The sequence below is a fragment of the Hipposideros armiger genome, unplaced genomic scaffold (assembly GCF_001890085.2).
Source record: "Hipposideros armiger isolate ML-2016 unplaced genomic scaffold, ASM189008v1 scaffold_43, whole genome shotgun sequence".
Lineage (NCBI taxonomy): Eukaryota > Metazoa > Chordata > Mammalia > Chiroptera > Hipposideridae > Hipposideros > Hipposideros armiger.
The window spans coordinates 2,384,546-2,403,700 of NW_017731393.1; the positions used below are offsets into that span (position 1 = coordinate 2,384,546).

Consider the following 19,155-nt stretch of genomic DNA (forward strand, 5'->3'; position numbering starts at 1 on the left):
GAGGGCAGTGTCACTGGCCCTCATATGTGGGATCCGAACCGGGGCCCTCTGGCATCCCAAGCCAGCTCTTAACCAACGCGCCGCTTGGCTGGCCCTAAACCACAACTATTTACCGAAGGGTCAGGCGAAAATAAGGCGGGAGGCACAGAAGTGGGGACTGCCCTTGGCAGCGTCCACCTGGGCTATGAGTGTCACTCTGGCCCTGGGTGTTCATTGTCCAGTGAGGGGTGCTGCCACTTCCCATGGTCCCCAGAGGCCTGAGCATGGAGGGGCAATGCACCTGGCATGGCTGGCTCAGCCCTGGGCCAAAAGCCCTCGTACACCAGAGCCTGGAACGATACTTTCCCACCCTGACAGGGCAGTGATGTGCTCAAGGTCACCCAGCCAGGCAGGAATTCATTGCCCATGTGCTGGGAGGATCAGGGAGGGGGCGAGCCTGGCCTTCCTGCTCCTGTCACCGAGGTCCCCAGACGCCAGAGCTGGCCTCCACCGGGAGGAGCCAGGTCTGTGTCCAGCAGTCTCCTGCACTGTGGGGGCCAGGCCCTGGGCTGGGCCACCGCTGGGTGCCCCACTTGTGTTCAGGGCTCCTGGTGGCAGGGATTCTGGTATAGCCGGGATGAGTCATGTACTTCCTGCTCCCAGCCCTCTAGGGCACTGCTGGCTTCAGCATCTGCCCACACTCCCCAGGCTGACCAGGCTTGCCAGGCTTCTACCGCTGCCTGCAACCGACACCCCAGCAAGCCCTGACCACACCCACCCAGCCTGATTAATTCCTCCACTTAGTCATCAGCATTTATAGGGCAACTCTTATCCTCCCCCAAGGGACAGGTAGGCCCCACCCAGTGGGACACTGAGCTAGGGGCCCAGAGAGCCTGGGGGAGCTCCTTTAGCCAGGTGACACCTGAAATGAGGCCATGAAGACTCCTGGGGACTGGCAGAGGGAACAGCATGTGCAAGGACCCTGAGGCCAAAGTGGGATGTGAAGGGTCCGCCTTAAGGCAGAGCAGGGCTGTTAATCTGAGATGGGCACCCAGGGAGGGCTCTGGGCAGAAGTGTGGAGCTGACATGGTTTTGACAGGATCCCAAAGGCTGGAGGAGGCCAATAGAGTCCAGGGCAGCCTGGCTCTGGCAGGTGGGATGTATTAGTGAGGAGGGGTGGGATCAGGGTGTTGGGACGCAGAGCCTTGGGGACTTGACTGATTTCTGAGCGCAAGTGGCTCCTCATCTTAGGAAGCCTCCTCCTCCAGGAAGCCTCCTGCCCACTCACCTTTGGTCCTCAAAACAGGTTCCAGGGGCCTGTTTGTTGAATACATTGAGGATTGAGGCTGTTCAGAAGTGCTGGCTGACCACCTGAATCCCCCGTCCAGGGATGGAGGGACCCACCATCCCAACCTGCATTGGAGCCTCCCCACCCCCATCTTGTGAGGAGCCAGCTTCTAGGGCAGGAACCACAGCTTTCATCCACTTGCACAGAGGAGTTTGAAACCCCAACAGGGTCAGGAACTCATGAAACCAAAGCCTTCCCTTCTTGGGATAGGATGAAGTTTATAGGTTCCACCTCTGTTGGCAAAGCTGTCTCTTCTCTGAGCCTCAGTTTCCCTACCTGTAAAGTGGACTGACAATCCAATCTACCTCACTGGGCAAGTCAATAAGGTAACAGCTGTGAGACAGAATTTGCCAATGGGACCTGACTCTTTATTTATTTATTTTTTATTTATTATTATTTTTAAAGATTTTTATTGGGTAATTGGGGGGATGGGAACAGTGCTGGGGAATTGGGGGAAGGGGAACAGACAAGTTGCTGTTGTTTTGTTCTTCAGTCTAGTTGTGGAGGACGTTGCTTCACTGGCCCAAGTTGGCACCATCATTGCGCTCTTTCTGGGCGAGGCAGATCAGTCGCCAGCTTCTGGACGGCCGCTCACTGCGGCTGCTGGCCGCTCACGCTGGCTGCTGGCTACACACGCTGGCTGCTGGCTACACATGGTAGCCCATGGCAACCCACTGCCACAGGGGCTTGAGCCTACGCCGTCGCCGGCGACTCACGGCAACCCAGCTCCAGGCTGAGCTGTTGTTCAGCATCTTAGCTGTGGAGGGCAGTGTCACTGGCCCTCATATGTGGGATCCGAACCGGGGCCCTCTGGCATCCCAAGCGAGTTCTTAACCATCGCGCCACTCGGTCGGCCCGGGACCTGACTCTTTAAAAACTACCTTAATTACACAATATTTGAATATGTGTCCCTTGTGAAAGTTTCAAATGACATAGAAGGCACAGAGGATAAAAACTAAAAGGGTCCCTTCTTCCTCCTTGCTCTCTCCCCAGGGGGCACTGCCATCAACAGGTTAGTGCGTGGCTTCCAGTATTTCTTAAACAATATGTATGCTTTTTCTTTTAACATTTTCACATTGAAATATTTAAAAATTAACCTTAGCATCTCAGGCATTGAGGCTAGCTCTGTGGCAGGCACAACCATGCTGTGCCCCACGAGAACTCCTGGGACAGCTCTCTGGGGCAGCTGTCATTCTTACCTCCACATGACAGGCGAGGAGGCTCTGGCTGTTGGTTCTTGCCTGTGGCTGCGTAAAACCTGGTATGTGTGTCAGTCATACCATGCGGTTTACTTCCTAAACCAGGACCTGTTGAGCATGAAGAGGATGCCATTACAATCCTGCTGGGCTGAATGAGGCAGGGCTTTTTCAAGTGACGGACCCGTTCCCAAGTGGCCTAAGCCAAAAAGAGAATCCACCGGCTCATTCAATGAGACAGCAGAGCCCTCAGGCACAGCTCGATCCAGGGGCCCTACAAGGGCCCAGAGGTGCCATGGAGACAATTGCACTGGGGGCAGGGGAGGGGGCGGCCGGAGTGCAGTCTCGGGCTTGTGAGGGACGTGGTCCCTAGGCTCCAGGCTTACACACAGTCCTCTCCACAAGCCCAACAGGAGAGCAGGGCCCAGCTGCTGTGTGACAAGAATCACAGCTGGCAAGGGTGCATCATGATTGTTTTCAGCGTCCCCCTTTGGATGGTCACCGAGGTGGTTTCCATCAGTAAAAACACAGCATGACCCTACCTCCTTGGTGCTTGGTAGTCACCTGTATTCTCTTCAAAGGTTTAACTATGAAGTAGTTAGATACAAAACATAAAATGAAGGCTGAATAATCTTTTATAAAACTTTAAAGAATTAGGCAAGCGAACAAAAGCCACAGCAGTAAGGAACGTACATGGAACTTGGCACGTGGGCAAGTACTTATCGGGAATAAGATGCCTACAAAAGAAATTGCTGGACCCAAGAGCACGACCTTTGTCTCTGCTGGCTGTGCCTCCAGCGGGAGAGACAGGGCCTGGTTCCCACCCTCGCCCGTGCAGGCGCCATCTGTCTCCTCAGGTTTTGGCCGATGGGCGTAACAGGAGGTTGTACGTTTATTGATTTGATACAGAGTTGAATCCCTTCCTGTATTTACCATCCTGTGTTTACACATGCACACACACGTGCAAGATGCAGCACGCTGTACACGCACGCAGTGCAGATGCACACCTGCCTGCATGCACATGCATTCGCATGTGCACACACAACATGCACTTGTACACACGTGTGTTATTTCCACTTTTGCATTTTGTAACCCCACTTACCCTCCAGCTCCCCCCTTTCCTCTGCTCCCCAACACAGCTTTCTCCAGTCCCCTCTCCCCATTCTCTCCTGAACCCTTTCCAAAGAGGCTTCTCCAGCATTCTATGATCCTTTGTAAAGGGCACAGCCACCTACAAGTAGCCAGATCCTCTTGACCTGCTGGTGGCACTTGTCCCAGCTGGCCACTCCCTTCTCCTTGGGATACCTTGGTTTCTGGGAACCCTGTCCCTTTTTGACTTCCCAGCATCTCTCCCGCCTCCTCGCTGTCTGCTCTTCCCTACCCCTCCTTAGGCGCTAGAGGGCCCAGCTCCTGCCTCGGTGCCTTCACTTCTCTGTCTCCCTCTTTCTGCCGTGACCCCAGCTGTCCACCACTAGCCAGGGCTTCTCCCCCAACGTGGCTCATAGGCATATTCACGAACGCCCCGCCCTCATTACCCCCCATCCTTCCAGGGGCTCAGCCTGACCTGGAAGGCATTCTAGACTGTTCTTTCCCTCTCACACCCACCCCAGTTGGTCACAGTCCACACACAATTCAAGTGCTTCTCTCCAGTGACTTCCATGCCGTGCCAGAGAAAACCTAAGCCAGCCTATGGTGCTCGCCCCGCCTCCCCAGAGTCCTCACACTAACCTGTACCCCCCATCTCTCTGGCCTCAGTGACTATACTCCCTGCCTGGGCACACACAGATGCCTACCTTGGTGGGACAAGCTCTCCCAGGAGAGAGGGAAGTGTGTCTAGGGTCAGGTCCCTGCAGGAGCACAACAGGGTCAAAGATCAGACCCATGCGTAGAAGGCTGTGCTGGTGAGCACCCTCTGTGCATGTGGGCATCAGGGCCTGGGCAGGGCAGCCCCCAAGGCCTTCTTAGTTTCTCTGGAACTGAGCCCTCTCCCCATCCCACCCACTTTCCCTGCCCCAGCAACTCTTCACACTCCCCCCTCCCCCCGCATCGTCCCTCCCTGAGGGAACACAGGCTCTCCCATGCTGCAGTCACACTGTCCCCTTAGGCAGCCTCCTGGCATATGAAGCTGCTGTGGCGGGGCACGCCGTACCCTGCACCCCACCCCCACCCCCTGGGCAGAGACCCCACTACAGTCCCTAAGGAGGCATGGGCAGGGATGTTCACAGCAGTGCTGGGAGGCCACACACTTGCCGGACACAAGGGACAGCTGTCACCAGCGGAACACTTCAGCAGAGATGACGTGTGACCCAGGGCAGCATGTACCCCAGAGGATGAGTCTAAAAGCGACCTTGGGGAGAAAAGGCAAGCTGCTGTGAGGGCTGACCTCACTCTCCTGGAGAGTGTGACAATGTCAGCTGCCACTGTGGGAAAGACCCAGGGCTTGGGGGGTGGGTGTGGGGGAGGGCAGAACAGACAGGGACCTTCAGATTCCTCCACGTGTTATTTCTTAAACTGGATCAGAAGCTCCTGCATTCATTATTATTTTGTATGTCTGAAATAATTCACTGACTTCCAAACCTCCTCTGCCTCCAAGCTCCTTGCCCTGTATAACTTGGCCTCACCCCACTGACCTTTGTAGCCTTCCTTTGTCATTCCCAGACCTTTGCTCCAGCTGTGTCCCTGCCCAAAATGCCTTTCCCCTCCCTACCTGGCCTTTCCACTAAGACCATATCCACAGCAAGCTTCTAAGTCATAGACAAATGGGTCAGATTTGACTATTGGAAAGAACCCCAGCAAGGAGGGTAAGTGGAAGAGGGGAGGAGGACGGCATCAAGGGGTGGAGAGGGCTGCCCTGTGGCCAGCTGCTCATCAGGCACCTGCAGCTGGTGCTTTCACCTTCATTCCACTGGTAGCCATGGAGACAGTGTGAGGTCTCAACTCCAGCCCTTGAAGAGTAGAATGGGGGCAAGGGAGCAGGGTGACTACAGCCCTGAAACAGGGGTAGTTCATCTGGGGCAACACCTCTCTAGGATGTCTCCCAGGGGCTGGGGGCTCCTGGAGGCCAAATGTCAACCCCAAGACCTCCATTCACTTGGAGCTCCATCCTGCTTAGAACCATCCAGAATGGAAAGCTGTGAAAACCTGTGGGGGAGCCGAAGCCTAGAGGACACCTGAGTGAGGCAGCGGAAGAGCTCGGATTCCCAGCCCAATGCTCCCCACAGTCCTCACCCCTGGCCTATGACTTAGTTTCTGTAAATTTGGTGGTTGTCACTGACCCTAAGAGGTATGGTATGGGTTTGTGAGGCCACCCTGCCCTGAGGTGGGGCAGCGCTTTGGGTGTGGGGGGTATCTGGTGGTGTCTCAGCAAGAGTGGTGCCCCACACCTTGGACCCCTTGCAGGGAGGCTGGGGCCCAATCCACCACAGATTCAGGGGTGCACCTGGCCTCTCTCCTGGCTGCTCCTTACTTGGAGGCTACCTCCCTGTGAGCCCCAATTTTCCTGGCAGGTGAATTGAGGGCCATTCCCAGCACTACGGGTTGTGAAAACGAAGTGAAATCAGGTATGCTTAGCACACAGATTGGCACACAGTAGGCGCTCAGAAATGGCTGTCTGTATCCATTCATCCATTCCCTGGGAGAGTCAGCCTAGAGCTGGGGATCCTATGCTCCGACCCCTGCCATTAGGGGGTCACAGCTCTGGCCTCTTGACCCCTCCATGTACAGACGGTCTCCCTCAAGGTCACAGAGGGTCAGTGCAAAGGGGACCCGGAATATGACTCGTGGGGTGACGAGGGCAGTCACGGTCGGCGGACCCGGGGCGTCTACGTGCGCGCGCAGATTCTCAGCCCAGCCGCTGTACCGCGCGCGGGCGGGTACCAGGCGCCCTTCCCCGCCCGGTAGCTTCTCCTCGCTGCGGCTCGGGTTTCTGGGAGCCCCGCCCCACCCTCCCCACCGAGAGCCCTCAAGTTTCTCCCAACTTTTCCGCGGGTCCCGCCGGGCGCCCCGCCCTCCGGTGACGTAACACTGGTGCAGCGCGACGGCCAATGGGCAGCGGCGGGGCCTGGCACCGCGGGCCAATGGCGGCGGCGGACGGTCCCGCGGTCCTGCCCGGCCCGGGCCGCACTGCGCCGCCCGCCCGCCGCCGGCGTCTGCACAGCCGCCCAGCGATCGGGCCGCGGCGGCTGAGAGCGCGGCTTCCTCCCGCCCGTCGGTCCCGGGACCTTCGCCTCCGCGCCTACCCGCAGAGAGGCTCGCAGCGGGGGCGGGGACGCCAGGCCCGCGACCCCGTCGTCCCCCACGGTGAGTCCTGTTCCGCCGGCTTGTAGTCCCCGCGCGGGGTGCTGCCCCCTGGCCGCCGCTCCCTTCACGCCCCTGGGCACAGGCAGGTGCAGCCCTTGCCGCGCCGGCCACCGTCCCGCAGACACCCTGGCCTCGCCCCCTGCAACCCGAGGTCCTCCGTGCCGCCCGGAGGGGACAGAGAGGAGCTGGGGGGGCGGCCCGGGACGCACCGCCCGGCCCTCGGCGGCCCAACCCCCCATTCACTGAGCCGCTGCCGTGACTCGCTGCCCAGTGACGTGGGGCGGCCCAACTTTACGTAACCCACCCGGCGCCCCACAGGGTGTCCACACAGGGTACACCTGGGGCGCGGAGGCCCAGGCGTGGGGGTTGCTCTAATCATGGTGCCCCCTCAAATGAGCGCTGTGGCTGCAGCCCACCCCCACCGTGCCCATCTCTGTAACTTAGTTACCCAGTGTGTGGACGCGGCCTGTCCGCTGACCCAGGCCCTTTGTGACCAAGGACTTAAAAGCAGTTAGTACCCTGGGCTCAAGTTGGGGCTAGGGGCTCAGAGGGCAAGGGCAGGGCTCAAGCTGGGCTCCCTGTGGGTTGGGAGACCCCCACGTCTGGAATAAGGTAAAACAGGAAGGCAGGATTTTAGGGTTTTAGGCCTGGCTCTACCATGACTTGCTGACTGATCTTGGACAAGCTTGTCCCTTGCTGGAAAATGGGATGGCAGTACCTGCTTCATCTAGTAGTTGGTAAGATCAAGAGAGGTAGCCGACCTGGAGGGGGTTTGCAGACTGTAAAGTGGGGTTCACATCAGGCTCTAGGTTGACTTCGCCCTCCAGGTTTCCTCCCAGGAGCTAGGGGTGTGGACTTCCAGCAAACATCCCGTCCCTCCCCGCAAACCTCACCCTGCGGGGGGCTCACAGCTTGCATTCCCCCCTCTCCCTTTCTTACAGATGAGGAAGTTGAAGCTCAGAGAAGGAAAGTGATATACCCGCGTCTGCAGAACTAGGGGATTTGATCGCAGTGCTGGAAGCAGGCAGGTCTGAGTCTAGAGCTCTGCCCCTGTCCAGCCGAGGGGGTGACTCTTGGGGCCCCCACCCGCGGTCAGAGAACAGGGTCAAGGTTAGGTAGGGCTGGGGACAGGGAACTTGGGCTCCAGAAAGGATTAGGCTCAGCTTGAGATATGGGCGCAGCCTTCCTACCCCCTAAACTCTCGCCTTTTCTCTGTCTGGGGTTGGATGTACCTGGCCCAGGTGGGAGCAGGAACTCTTCCGGTAGGCCCCTGGGGTGGAGGGGGTGGGGGGTATGAGGTTTCAGTGTGGCCTTGACGGTGGGTGGGGTTGTGAGGGCAGAGGCAGGGAAGGGCATCTCTACCAGAGGTGTCAGAACCAGGGAATTTCGAGGAGGGCGATCAAGCGCAGCTAGTTCAAGGATGTGGGAGTGGTTCAGGAAATAAGCGAGCTGCGAGGAGTGACTGGAAGGGCAGGTACAGAGTCCCTGAAGGAAGCGTTGGGCTGTGGAGAGGTTCCCGGTAGAGGCCGGGGCGGGGCCCAAGCCCGTGGCCTCGCCCCTCACCACGGAGTCCTCCTCTAGCAGGTGGTCGGCTGCCGAGTCCATGGCGTGAGTCCTGGAGACACCCCTCCGACAGAATGCCGTGGGACACCGGGCGGCCCGGGGGCAGCGCGGACGGCGGGCCCGAGGGCGCGGGCACGGCGCGCTCGCGGGCGCAGAAGCAGTGCCGCAAGTCGTCGTTCGCCTTCTACCAAGCGGTTCGCGACCTGCAGCCCGTGTGGCAGCTCGAGAACATGCGCGCCAGCGAGGCCTTCCACTGGGACGAGCGCGGGCGCGCCACCGCCTACTCGCCGTCGGAGGCGCTGCTCTACGCGCTCGTGCACGACCACAAGGCCTACGCACACTACCTGCTGGCCACGTTCCCGCGACGCGCACTTGCGCTGCCAAGCACGGGCTTCCGTTGCTGTGCAGAGGCAGGACTGCATGTGGCCCTGGCTGTGCGCTACAACCGCGTGGGCATCCTGCGCCGCATCCTGTGCACCGTGCGCGACTTCCCATCTGAGGAGCGCACACGCCTGCTTGACCGGTGCGGCTGCAGCCGCGTGGAAGGCGGCGGTACGTCATTGCATGTGGCCTGCGAGCTGGCGCGCCCCGAGTGCCTCTTCCTGCTGCTCGGCCACGGTGCCTCACCCTGCCTGCGCGATGGCGGCGGCCTCACGCCGCTGGAGCTGCTGCTGCGCCAGTTGGGCCGTGACACCGGAGCTACCTCTGCTGCTGGGGAGCCTGTGCCGGGGGAGCCACGCCAGCGCCGCCTGCTGCTGCTCGACCTGCTGGCACTGTACACGCCCGCGGGCGCCACTGGCCCGGCCCGCTGTGAGCTGCTGGGCGACCAGCCGCGTTGGCAGCGGCTCCTGGGTGATGACAAGTTCCACTGGCTGGCGGGCCTGGCGCCACCCTCACTCTTCATGCGTGCCATGCAGGTGCTGGTCACCGCCATCTCGCCCAGCCGCTTCCCCGAGGCCCTGGACGAGCTGCCGCTGCCGCCCTTTCTACAGCCACTGGACCTCACGGGCAAGGGCTAGCCCGCTGGGAACCCTGGGCACCGGATTTTTGGAGAATACTATTTTTCAGAGCGTTGTACAGCACTTTACATATATTGATCTCTGTACAGCAGAATCTCTGCCTCATCTGTCGCGTGCATGGGAGGCTGGGCCAGGGTGGTCAGATGGTACCCCATCCTACAGGCTTTCTGGGTCTGGCTTCCTTCGCCGAGTGGGGTTGAGGGGGTCATGTGGCTCCTGAGAGCCAGGCCCTGACCTCAGCTCACTGCCCAACCCCTTGATTGAGAGCTTCCAGGAAATCATCCCAGAGGGTTGAGCTGAGCAGAAGGATTTGGGCAGACACGGGGTCTGGACTGTCAGCATGTGCAAAGGCATGGAGGCCAAGAGCAGGCCCTGGGGGTTCTGGGGGAGGTCCCTATGCAGTCAGCACGCAGGGCCTTTTTAACTCCCCTGTTGCACTAGGACTGGTGCTGAGGGCCAAGGATGGCAGGAAGGCTGCTGTGCTGCAGGGGGACACAGGACGTGGTCTGTGCCTCCCCATCCTACCCTATCCCACACTGGCCACCTGCTCCTCCTTGGGTGTCACTGTGACTCCTCCACTAAAACTGGTCAACCCAGGCCTAGCCTTGTCCCTGTCACCCCTTTTGCTCTCTGCGGAGGATGAGCAGGTACCTAGCCCTGGGGCTCCTGGCCCCGGCTCCACCCTCTCCTCCAGGCCCGCCCACAGTCTACCCTGGGTGTGGGCTCCCATGTGTCCCGTGGCCCAGCCCCTAGTGGGTGTTAGGTGGTGCCCATGAGTGACCGGATAGCTGCATCACCCAGTAGGCAAGCCCTCTTGTCCAGCCTGTAGAGCTGGTTTCTGCAGGAAGGTTCTGAAGATGGAGACTTGCTAGCAGATACACCACAGCCCTTCAGGATAAAGGAACCCTGGCTAAAAAGCTGGGTTCAGGCCCTGAGGAGCCTTGGGACCAGGGAGAACACCAGGCTACCCAGGAATTCTGTTGGGCCATGAAATTCAACCTGAGTCGGCATGGACTAGAGGGCCATGATGTCCTGCCAGGAGCAGAGGGCTAAAGGTCTTCCTGGAAGAATGACCAGCCTGGCTGGGGGCACTTGCTGCCCCACCCTTCCCCCATCGTCCCTGAGGGAAGCATGCCTGGGGGACCAAGAGGCTTTGGGTGGTGGGAGCAGAATCTAGGGTGGTGGGCCATTGAAGGGAGGGTGCAGAAGGGGCCTGGCTCTGGTCTTTGCCTGCTACCCACTCTCAGGGTGACCTGGGACAAACCCCCGTTCCTGGGAAGTGTGTGGGTGGGTGCACAAGCCCCAGTGGGAAGGAGGGAGGACAGAGGGGCGCCCAGCCTGAGGACTGATCCTAGATTCCAAGTGGGAGTGAGGGCCCCTCCCCTCCTGCTGTCCTGGGCCAGCTGGACCTTGACGCTTGGGGGCAGTGGCTATGTCTCTCCCAACTCAAAACTCCAGGTCCTCACACTAGCGGTTCCATTGTGGGGGGAGGGTATATTTCCTTTGGAGGACATGAACACTGGAGGCTAGAGTGCCCAGAGCAGCAGGTCATGGTGGCTCCTGGGGGTTGGGCCTGGGCAGGCACTGGAGAACCCTTGGTGCCCTGCTGCCCTGGCACCTGGTTGGGGACCTGGGCCTGCGGACTTCCTCTCATGTTTCCCCAGCCCCAGCTCTGTCCTCTGTGGAGTTAGCCCAAGGCCTAGGGCTAGGCCCTCTTTCACTGCCCCTCTAGGCCTACAGCTGCCTCTTTAGTGACCGCCTCTTTGAGCCCCCTGGGCTGGGGATGGGGTGATGCAGGGGTGGGAGAGCTGCCTTGTCTCAGGGCTCCCTGATGCCCTGGAAAGGGGTTGCCACACTCATTGTCAGGCAAGCCGGAGGGGGCACCTGGGCTGGCCTTGGAGTGCAGGGTGGGATTCTAACAGGAAAAATTATGGACGCCACAGTCGGGGCGTCATGGGAGGGTCTGGGGCCCAAGTGAGGTGATTTAGTTTGGGGTGACTAGGGAACTGCACTATCATTTGGAGGGTGATGGGGGGCCCATCTGAGGACCCCTTGGAGTGGGATGGCAGGAGGACAGCCAGAGCACTAGCCCCTTCTGTCCTCACCGTGGGTGGGAGAGGGTACGGGCACTCACACTGCTTGGAGCTGCAGGCAAGGCTGGGGAAGCCAAGGCCAGGCCAGCGTCACACAGCCCTGTGGCAGCCGAGCAGGGCCCGATTACGGGCACAGCTCCCACGGAGTCTCCCTGGGGACTGATGTCTGGCTCAGGAAGCCCGAGGCAGCAGGGACAGCAGAGGACCTAGAGATCAGTGCAGAGTGGATAAGGGTTATCTGGTGGCCGCTGCTGGCCTGAGAGGGAAGGAGGGTGGGAGTGTGGGCGGGCAGGCCAGGCCCCAGCATTGGGCTTATCAGTCTCCTGGGCCTTGAAGCCCCAGAAAAGGCAGCAAGCACAGGGCGGCCGCCAGTCCTGTTACCTCCCTCGTGAGCCCGGGGGACGAGGGCGGGCTGGAGCCGGCCAGGCCCAGCCCAGGGGCCCTTAACAGACAGTGAGCCAGCTCGTGGCCACTGGCAGGCAGGCTTGACCGCTTCTAAGGCAACCGCTCTGCCCACAACAAGGCCCGCTTTTCTCTGGCAAAGTACGTTGGTTCATTTGTTCCAACCTTTCTAAGGAAAACCTGACTGTGCCCAGTAATGGGCACCCTCCCGGAGCTCAGGGGACCCCAAACACTCGGGCTCGGGGGCCAGCATCTGCACCCCAGAGGCCTGTTGGTATTGTGACCTCATGCCCAGAGCTCAGAAGGAGCACCATAGGACAACGTGTGCTGCCAGGGGGCTCTGGGGGAGGTGGCCAGGAAGGCAGGGGTGCAAGGCCCCCGCCTGCCCCTTCTGTGGCCCTGGTGGCGTGACCCTGTGCCGGACCTCATGCCTTCTTTGCAGGCTAACCTCATCCTGATATTACCTGAATTTTCCTACTCTGATTTCCCTTCCTCCTGATTTCTTCACCAACTTAGAATACTGTATTGAGAGCATTTCCTGTTAACTCCATGCCCTCTTCAGAACAAGGATGCTTCCTGGAATTCGGGAAGAGGAAATGCAGCGTAGCCAGGGGAAGGCTGTGCAGTGTTGGGGCCCGTTTCACAAGTGGGTGACCGGTGATGGAGCCCGGCCCCCACAGTGACTGGTTTTGGCTACATTTTAAAATGGAGGCGTAACTGACATGTACTAAGTGCAGACGTTGAGTGTGTAGTTTGAGGACTTGGGACAAATGTCTACATACGTGTAACCACCGCCCCAGTCAAAGCAGAAGTGAAGATAGAGATTTCTACCTTCTGTGATTTTTTTTTTTTTTAGCTGAGCCATCCTGCCACCTGTTGGCAGCTCAACGGCTGCTCAGCTCGGGCCAGGACTCGAACTGCTGTTGCTCAGAGCTCACACTCTTGAGCGAGCTCTTAACCAACTGAGCCACTCAGCCGGCCCTTACCTTCTGTGATTTTTAAAAAGAATTTCTGCTTATAGAATTCATGCTCATGGTAGAACCCTTGGACTGAGAGGTCCAGGCGCAGTGGCAGGGCCCCAGCGGCAGGGCCCCAGCCCTGGAAATATGGACTGTCCTACTTGTCCCCCACTGTGTGGATCCCAAATAAAGAGGCCAGCTGCCCGCAGTCATCCCGCCACCCAAACGCTGCTAGCATTTGGTGGTTTCTTCCAGTTTTTTCTATGTGCATATATAGATTACATACATAACATCAGATCACTTACACAATTTAGTATTTTTAAACTTACTATAGTATGAGCATTTCCCGATATTGTAAAACACTGTGTGAACTTGATTTTTAGGGTCTTTGGTGATTATTATATGACATTTGACTGAGTGTTGATACCATAAAGAGTTAATGTTAGAGAGGACTAAGTTTTTTAAACGTGAATTTTATTTATTTTTGGAATAAATAATACATTTACATGGCTCAAAGTTCAAAAGATACAAAAAGGTACATACTCCAGACAACCACCGCGACCAGCCGCAGAACTTTTCCTTCTGCACCTCCTGTGTCCCCTGGAATTACGAAAAATTTCAAACCCACCAAAAGTAAGAGTATAACCAACACATCTGCGTTATCTTCCTGTCTCTTCTCTTTCTCTTTCCCTGTTTGTATGATCTCCTCCAAAACCACAATGTCATTACTACACCCCAGAAATTCACCGTTCACACAAGAAAATAAGGTGAGACTGCCCAGCGCCCTTGTCGCTGGAAGCACACCTTTTAACAGTGGCTTGCTGTCCCTGGAGGGATGGCCCGAACGTCAGTTTTATTAGTGTTTCACAGTTCTAAGCAAGGCCACGCTGTATGTCCCCCCCCCCCGATTCAGGATTTGTTCTTGAGGATAGGTGTCCAGGAGTGGAGCTCATGGGTATGAAGGTTTTAAGGCCGCTGCTGGGCTCCCGGGGCCCCCAACCTGCCCCGTTTGCACCCCTGCGCTGGGGAGCCAGGGCGTCAGGTAAGTGCTGCCCTTCCATCTCCTTTGTCATAGGTGTCCCCTCCACTGGTGTGTACAGATGTTTAGGGTGTATATCCAACATCACATCACCTTTGTTTGCAATTATTTCCCTTTTAATTTTATGTGGGGTTTTTAATTCACAGTATTTTACACTCTGAAGCAACCCAATCTATTTTCCTTTGTGGCCTTTCCCGTGACTTCTGAGTTTAGGAAGCCTTTGCCGTCCAGAAATCAGATACCGCTTCCCCCCTAGTTTTAAGATTCTTTAATCTATTTCATATTTATTTTGTCCAAATAACTGAGCAGTGGGGCATAGCGGGTGTGAAGTCATGCTCTCTCCCCTCATCCGTGACGCCGCCTGCGTCATGCCAGCTCCCTGTGGGCCTGGCTGGACTGTCTGACGTCACTGGCCCTTCCACCCACGCCACACTTCATTTGCTGGCCTGTCATCACTCTTGGCAATTCTCAGCTGTTTCTTCTTTCCAGGACAGGGAGGGGCATCCAACAGCACAGGTCTGGAGTTCCGGGGCTGGGTGCCAATACCCGCGCTCCCCGTGTCACCGTGACAAGCTCCTTAGCCTCTCTGTGTTACGCTGGGGCAAATGGTATTACCTCAGGGCCCTAGTGAGGACGTGTGGCTATGTGTGACCCTAGGGACACGTCCGGCATAGTTAAGGCGTCGTCTGTGGGACAATCCTTATTTTGTGAATTCCTCCCTGCCTTCCCCCAACATGAAAATCCCAGTGGGGATTCTGACAAATTGCATTAAACCCATAAAGTCCTTTGGAGAGGACTGATGTCTTTAACTGTTGTTTTACCCTGCCTTCCATCAGGAATGGTGGACATCCTTCCTTGACTCCAGTTTTCTTTGATGTCTTCTGGAAAGCTTGGCCATTTCTTGACACGAGCGTGATATGTCTTGCTCAGTTGTTTCCTGGGACATGTGTTCTGCTGCTGTTATGGATGTGACCTTTCTCCGTACGTTGTTTTCCAGTAGGGCACTTCTGATATTTGGTTTTGTTTCTTGGATGGAGATAGCTCCAGGGCCTTGAACCCCTCCAAAACCTGCCCTTAGTGGCCTGGCCTTGGTGGGCCGCCATGAGGAGACAGCCCTGCACGCCACCTCATGATAAGGTGTCCTCTTCAGGGAGTGCCGGGGTGGCCATCTCTAGAGTGACCATTCTCCCAGGACAGCCACCCCGGGCAGGCCGGCGTGCATGTAAACACAAACCAGGTCACGGAATCAGGTCCGCCTACGCTGTCCTGGCTGAGCGGCTGGGTTGGCAAGCCTCGGGCAGATTCTTCCCAGCACGGAGGGAACACCAGCCTTCACGTAGGCCTGCGGGGGACACCTCCGCACAGCTCCAACATCAGACTTGACCAGGTTAGGAAAAAGTCTAGTTTATTGCACTCTCAGACCAGAAGAAAGCCGCACAAAGCACTGAGGCTACAAGTCGTTTAACAGTATCAAGCTGGACTTGGGTTTCATTGCACTAAAGTCCCGTGGGTTTGGGAAGGCTCTGCCGCCTAAGGGAGCCGGGAAGGCACAACAGACGCTGACGAGGAGCCGCAGGCAGCCCAGGGCGGCCTCTGCTGTCACCAAACTTAAACAAATGGATTCCATAAAAGTGCAGTGTGAGGTAAGAGCTGGGGTTTCAGTATCTTGTCCTCATTTTGACCTGAAAGACCTCCATCTTCACGGCTGGCTGGGGCCTGTCACAGGACACACTTGATCGCTCTTCAGCTGGGGCCTGGGGGCTCCTGGACACACTCGCTCGGTAGAACAGGCCTCACTCAAGTAACTGGGCCCCAGGCCAAAGGCAGGCTAAAAACAGCAGCTAGGCCAGAGCCATGATGGGGCGCTGCATCCAGCAGGGGGGCGGTGGGCTCGAGGCAGACACACGCCAGGCTGTCGTCGATCCTGTGGGTCAGGTGCCCACGAAAAGACTGGGCACCGCAGGCTGGCCTCAGGGACTGCCGCCTGATGTGGCCACACCAAGCACCAGCTTTAACCGTCTGGGGAGATCAGCCCAAATGCTGCGGACAGTGCCAGGCTGCCACTCAAAGCCAAGGGCAGGTCCCATGACTGCCCCACATGCAGGGGACACGCAGGACTGCCACCCACCCTCTCTGAAGCTGCAGGCTCAGGATAAACCATGAGAAGGAATGAAAGCCCTTCCACTGGTTTCAGAAAATAAATTTCTCTTCTAAATTTGTAAGATTTGATTTCAAATGAGGTATTTTATGCAGGTTTGTAATACAACAAACAAAAAAGGCAACAATCAGTACGTCATCCTCTCAGGATGCGTCTGGCTTTTACCACGTCCACAGCAGCACGCGTTCAACGGCACTCTAAAGACACTTCTGAGTTTGCTGGCTCGGCTATGTCCCCACTGGTGACCTTCCTGTGTCGTCCCCACCCGGGAGACAGGAGTGCACTTCCTGCCTTTGCTGTTTCAGCTGGAGGGTGTCCTCCGGGTGAGTGTGCCCAGCTTGGGCATGGTGTGTATGACTCCTCTGTCGCGGCACAGCCCAGCGCCTCTCAGACACGGCCTTGGTTTCCCATCTGGGGTGTCTAGAAGGAATGTGTGCTGGAACCCGCATCCCTGTGTGTGTGTGGGGACCCTGGGATGGAGACAAAGCCTCCACGGGAACAGTGGGTGGGGAGCACTGACCTTTAGCTACTATGTGGCTGCCTGCAGTGGCTCACAGGGGGGTCCCCAGACCTGGCTTGGACTCGTCCTGCCCATGGGAGGCTCCCCATGTCGTCCCCACAATGGGACCTGGGGTGGCCAGTGATGAGAAGGTGACTGCATCACATGGGTGACGGGCAGCAGCCACTCTCCCCACCCAGAGGGTTCAGAGGCCCCAGAGCTCCCGCAACAGCTCCGATCACCTGGCTGAAGATGGGGGTTCTGGAACGAGATGGAGGCAAACATGGATGAAAGCAATGTGGGGGGTCCAACACGGCCAGGCGTGTCTGGACAAGAGTTGATGAGGCGTGTCCAGGAGGGAGCGGCTCAGAAACCGACTGTCCACCACACAAGTTTCGGCTTCCTCCCTCGAGCGACCCTGCCCGAGAGCCCCTTCAGATGACCTCCCACTCAGCCTCCAGGTCCTCAGGGTGGGCAGTGCTGGCGTGGCTGCTCTGGGCACCGTGCGAGTGGCTGAAAGTCCTTGTCAGCCGCTGGAGGAGGTAGCCGGGGGGGCCCACTGCCCACAGCTCATCTGACGAGGTCACTGCAGGGACAAGAGCCAGCCACACACTCATTAATCACCCAGCCTGGGGACAGGGCAGATGGAGTCAAGGGCCTGGGTCCACATCCAGACGTGGCACTTTCTAGCTGTGGGGCCCCAAACACACCACCCCCGATCTATGCCTCAGTTTCCTCAGCTTTAAAGCAGGCTTTAAAGCTTTAAAGCTTCCCTTCCTGGAAGACCCTGGGTGCCAGGTTCCCTCCCTCAGGTGTGACCCTGGGATGGGCTCCCGTTTGGGAGAGTGAGCCCATGGACCTGGTCCCTAGGAGCCACAAGAACCTCAAGGAGCCCGCAGAGCCCAGCACCTGCCTGTGAGACATGTCACGGTCCCGGGAGTTTTCTTCCAGTAGTCTCCGGCAGGGTTTTTGTCGGTGACGCCGTACCTTCGGGCGAGGTCGCCGTTGGGGCAGCGGGCCCACACGGCCCTGGGGCTCAGCGCCAGCTGGCAGGCCTGCAACCCTGCAGGCAAACGGGGCATCCATCTGTCCTCAGAGCCCGGCAGCAGGCGGGATGGACCACCCTTCCTGAGAGCCCACTCTCTCCTGACACTGCACCCTGTCACCAGAGGGTTTCTGTGGTGGTGGCAGTGTCCTGCACTGGGCTGGGCTTGGAGTGGGAGCTGAGGGAAAGGGTGCCCCGGAGAACGCTAGGCCTCGGGCTGGCTGCATTCTAAATGCTGGGTCCCTCAGGCCAGGGACACTTGGTCAGACACGTGCTTGTCACCTGTCCCAGCAGAGCAGCAGAAATCTGAGTGTGAAAGCCGAGGCTGCTGTGTGGGGGACAGGCTGCTTGGCTTGGCACACAAGGCCCTGTCATCACAGAGCCTGGCCTGCCTGGGAGGGGACAGCCGCCACGTGCTTGCCCGTCTCTACCTGGCACATGCTCCCAGGCGGTCCCCACTGGCATCTCCTCGGTGATTCCAAGTCGGACGTGCACATTCCACCTGCTGTCCAGCGCCCACAGCATCTGGTCGTTGGGGCTGGAATGGACACTGACCAGGGTGACCCCGGCGGGCTGGAAGCAGAAAGGGACTTTCCTCAGGGGAGGCGGTGGTGGGGTGCGTTATTTTTGGACAGAGCAAAGTTGAGAGGTGTGGAGAACTGAGGTCAGTGACATGGGGTGGAAAGTTCCAGAAACTTGCACTGATTGGTGCTTGCCAGCCTGCCACTGGGACACCTACCCATTCATCTGCCCATCGCCAGCCCACCTACCCACCCCACAGGTAGTTAAATGAGCATCTGCCACGTGCCAGGCACTGTGCCAGGGGCTAGGGATCAATTTTCTGGGCTCCTGGAATTTAAAGGCTGGTGTAAGACATGTCACAAAGAAACATAAGACTGCAGCAGGCAGCGGCTACAGAGCTGAACTGCCAGGCGTTCTGACAGCACACAAAGGGGTCAGGCCGGGAGGTCAGGGAAGCTGCGCTGGGAACCCATGGCTACACTGAGACCGGAGGATGAGCAGGCCTGACCAGGAGAGGACAGCACGTGCAAGTACGGAGCTTGGCGGCATGAAGGTCTGACACGAGGCCAGGAGGCTGCAGTGTGAAGGGCAGGGCAGCACCGTAAGGTCTGACTCCTCGGGAAACTGCAGTAAGGCCTGCTGGGTGCTGGGACCCAGGGCTCTGAGACGGACGGTGTTCAGAGAGACGCTGGGACACGTACCCTCGGGCAGGTGGTAGGAAACAACGAGCAACATGCAAAAGGCTTCCCAGTAGGACTGAGGACTCAGGGGACGTCTGACGGGTCCACCGCCCCGGCCTCTGGGAGGACAAGGGTTAAAGTGGAGGCTGTATGGCAAAGACCTAGGGTGTCAAGGCAGCAAAGGGGTTCACAAACGTCACCCACCCCAAGAACATGGCTCAAGAAATAAGGCTTCACAAATGTCAACCAGAACAAGTCCCAGTGGCCTTCCTCCAGTGGCCAAGCGGGCCCAATGGGGGTGGTGGTGAACAGGAAACAGTCCGTGAAGGCCGCTCTATACCGCAAGGCCCACCT

The 19,155-nt window shown here is 58.1% G+C and overlaps 2 protein-coding genes across 10 annotated transcripts in view; one reads left to right on the top strand and one right to left on the bottom strand.

Moving 5' to 3' along the window:
• ANKRD9 (ankyrin repeat domain 9) overlaps positions 1-9,495 on the top strand; it is a 14,159-nt gene extending 4,664 nt beyond the window's left edge. For 2 of the 9 annotated variants that reach the window (XM_019639188.1, XM_019639187.1), the window contains exons 2-3: positions 7,764-7,850; positions 8,407-9,495. In XM_019639188.1, the coding sequence (XP_019494733.1) occupies positions 8,460-9,404 (945 nt within the window). In that variant the 5' untranslated portion in view covers positions 7,764-7,850; positions 8,407-8,459 and the 3' untranslated portion in view covers positions 9,405-9,495. Of the gene's footprint in view, positions 1-6,597; positions 6,823-6,867; positions 7,560-7,763; positions 7,851-8,403 lie in introns of those variants that run through there. The other 7 variants (XM_019639185.1, XM_019639184.1, XM_019639191.1 and 4 more) reach the window with 7 other exon arrangements.
• A 3,820-nt stretch (positions 9,496-13,315) lies between these two features.
• TECPR2 (tectonin beta-propeller repeat containing 2) overlaps positions 13,316-19,155 on the bottom strand; it is an 88,245-nt gene continuing 82,405 nt past the window's right edge. The window contains exons 19-21 of the mRNA XM_019639211.1: positions 18,031-18,172; positions 17,468-17,617; positions 13,316-17,140 (exon numbers count right to left, since the gene is read on the bottom strand). Of these exons, the coding sequence (XP_019494756.1) occupies positions 16,989-17,140; positions 17,468-17,617; positions 18,031-18,172 (444 nt within the window). The 3' untranslated portion in view covers positions 13,316-16,988. The remainder of the gene's footprint in view (positions 17,141-17,467; positions 17,618-18,030; positions 18,173-19,155) is intronic.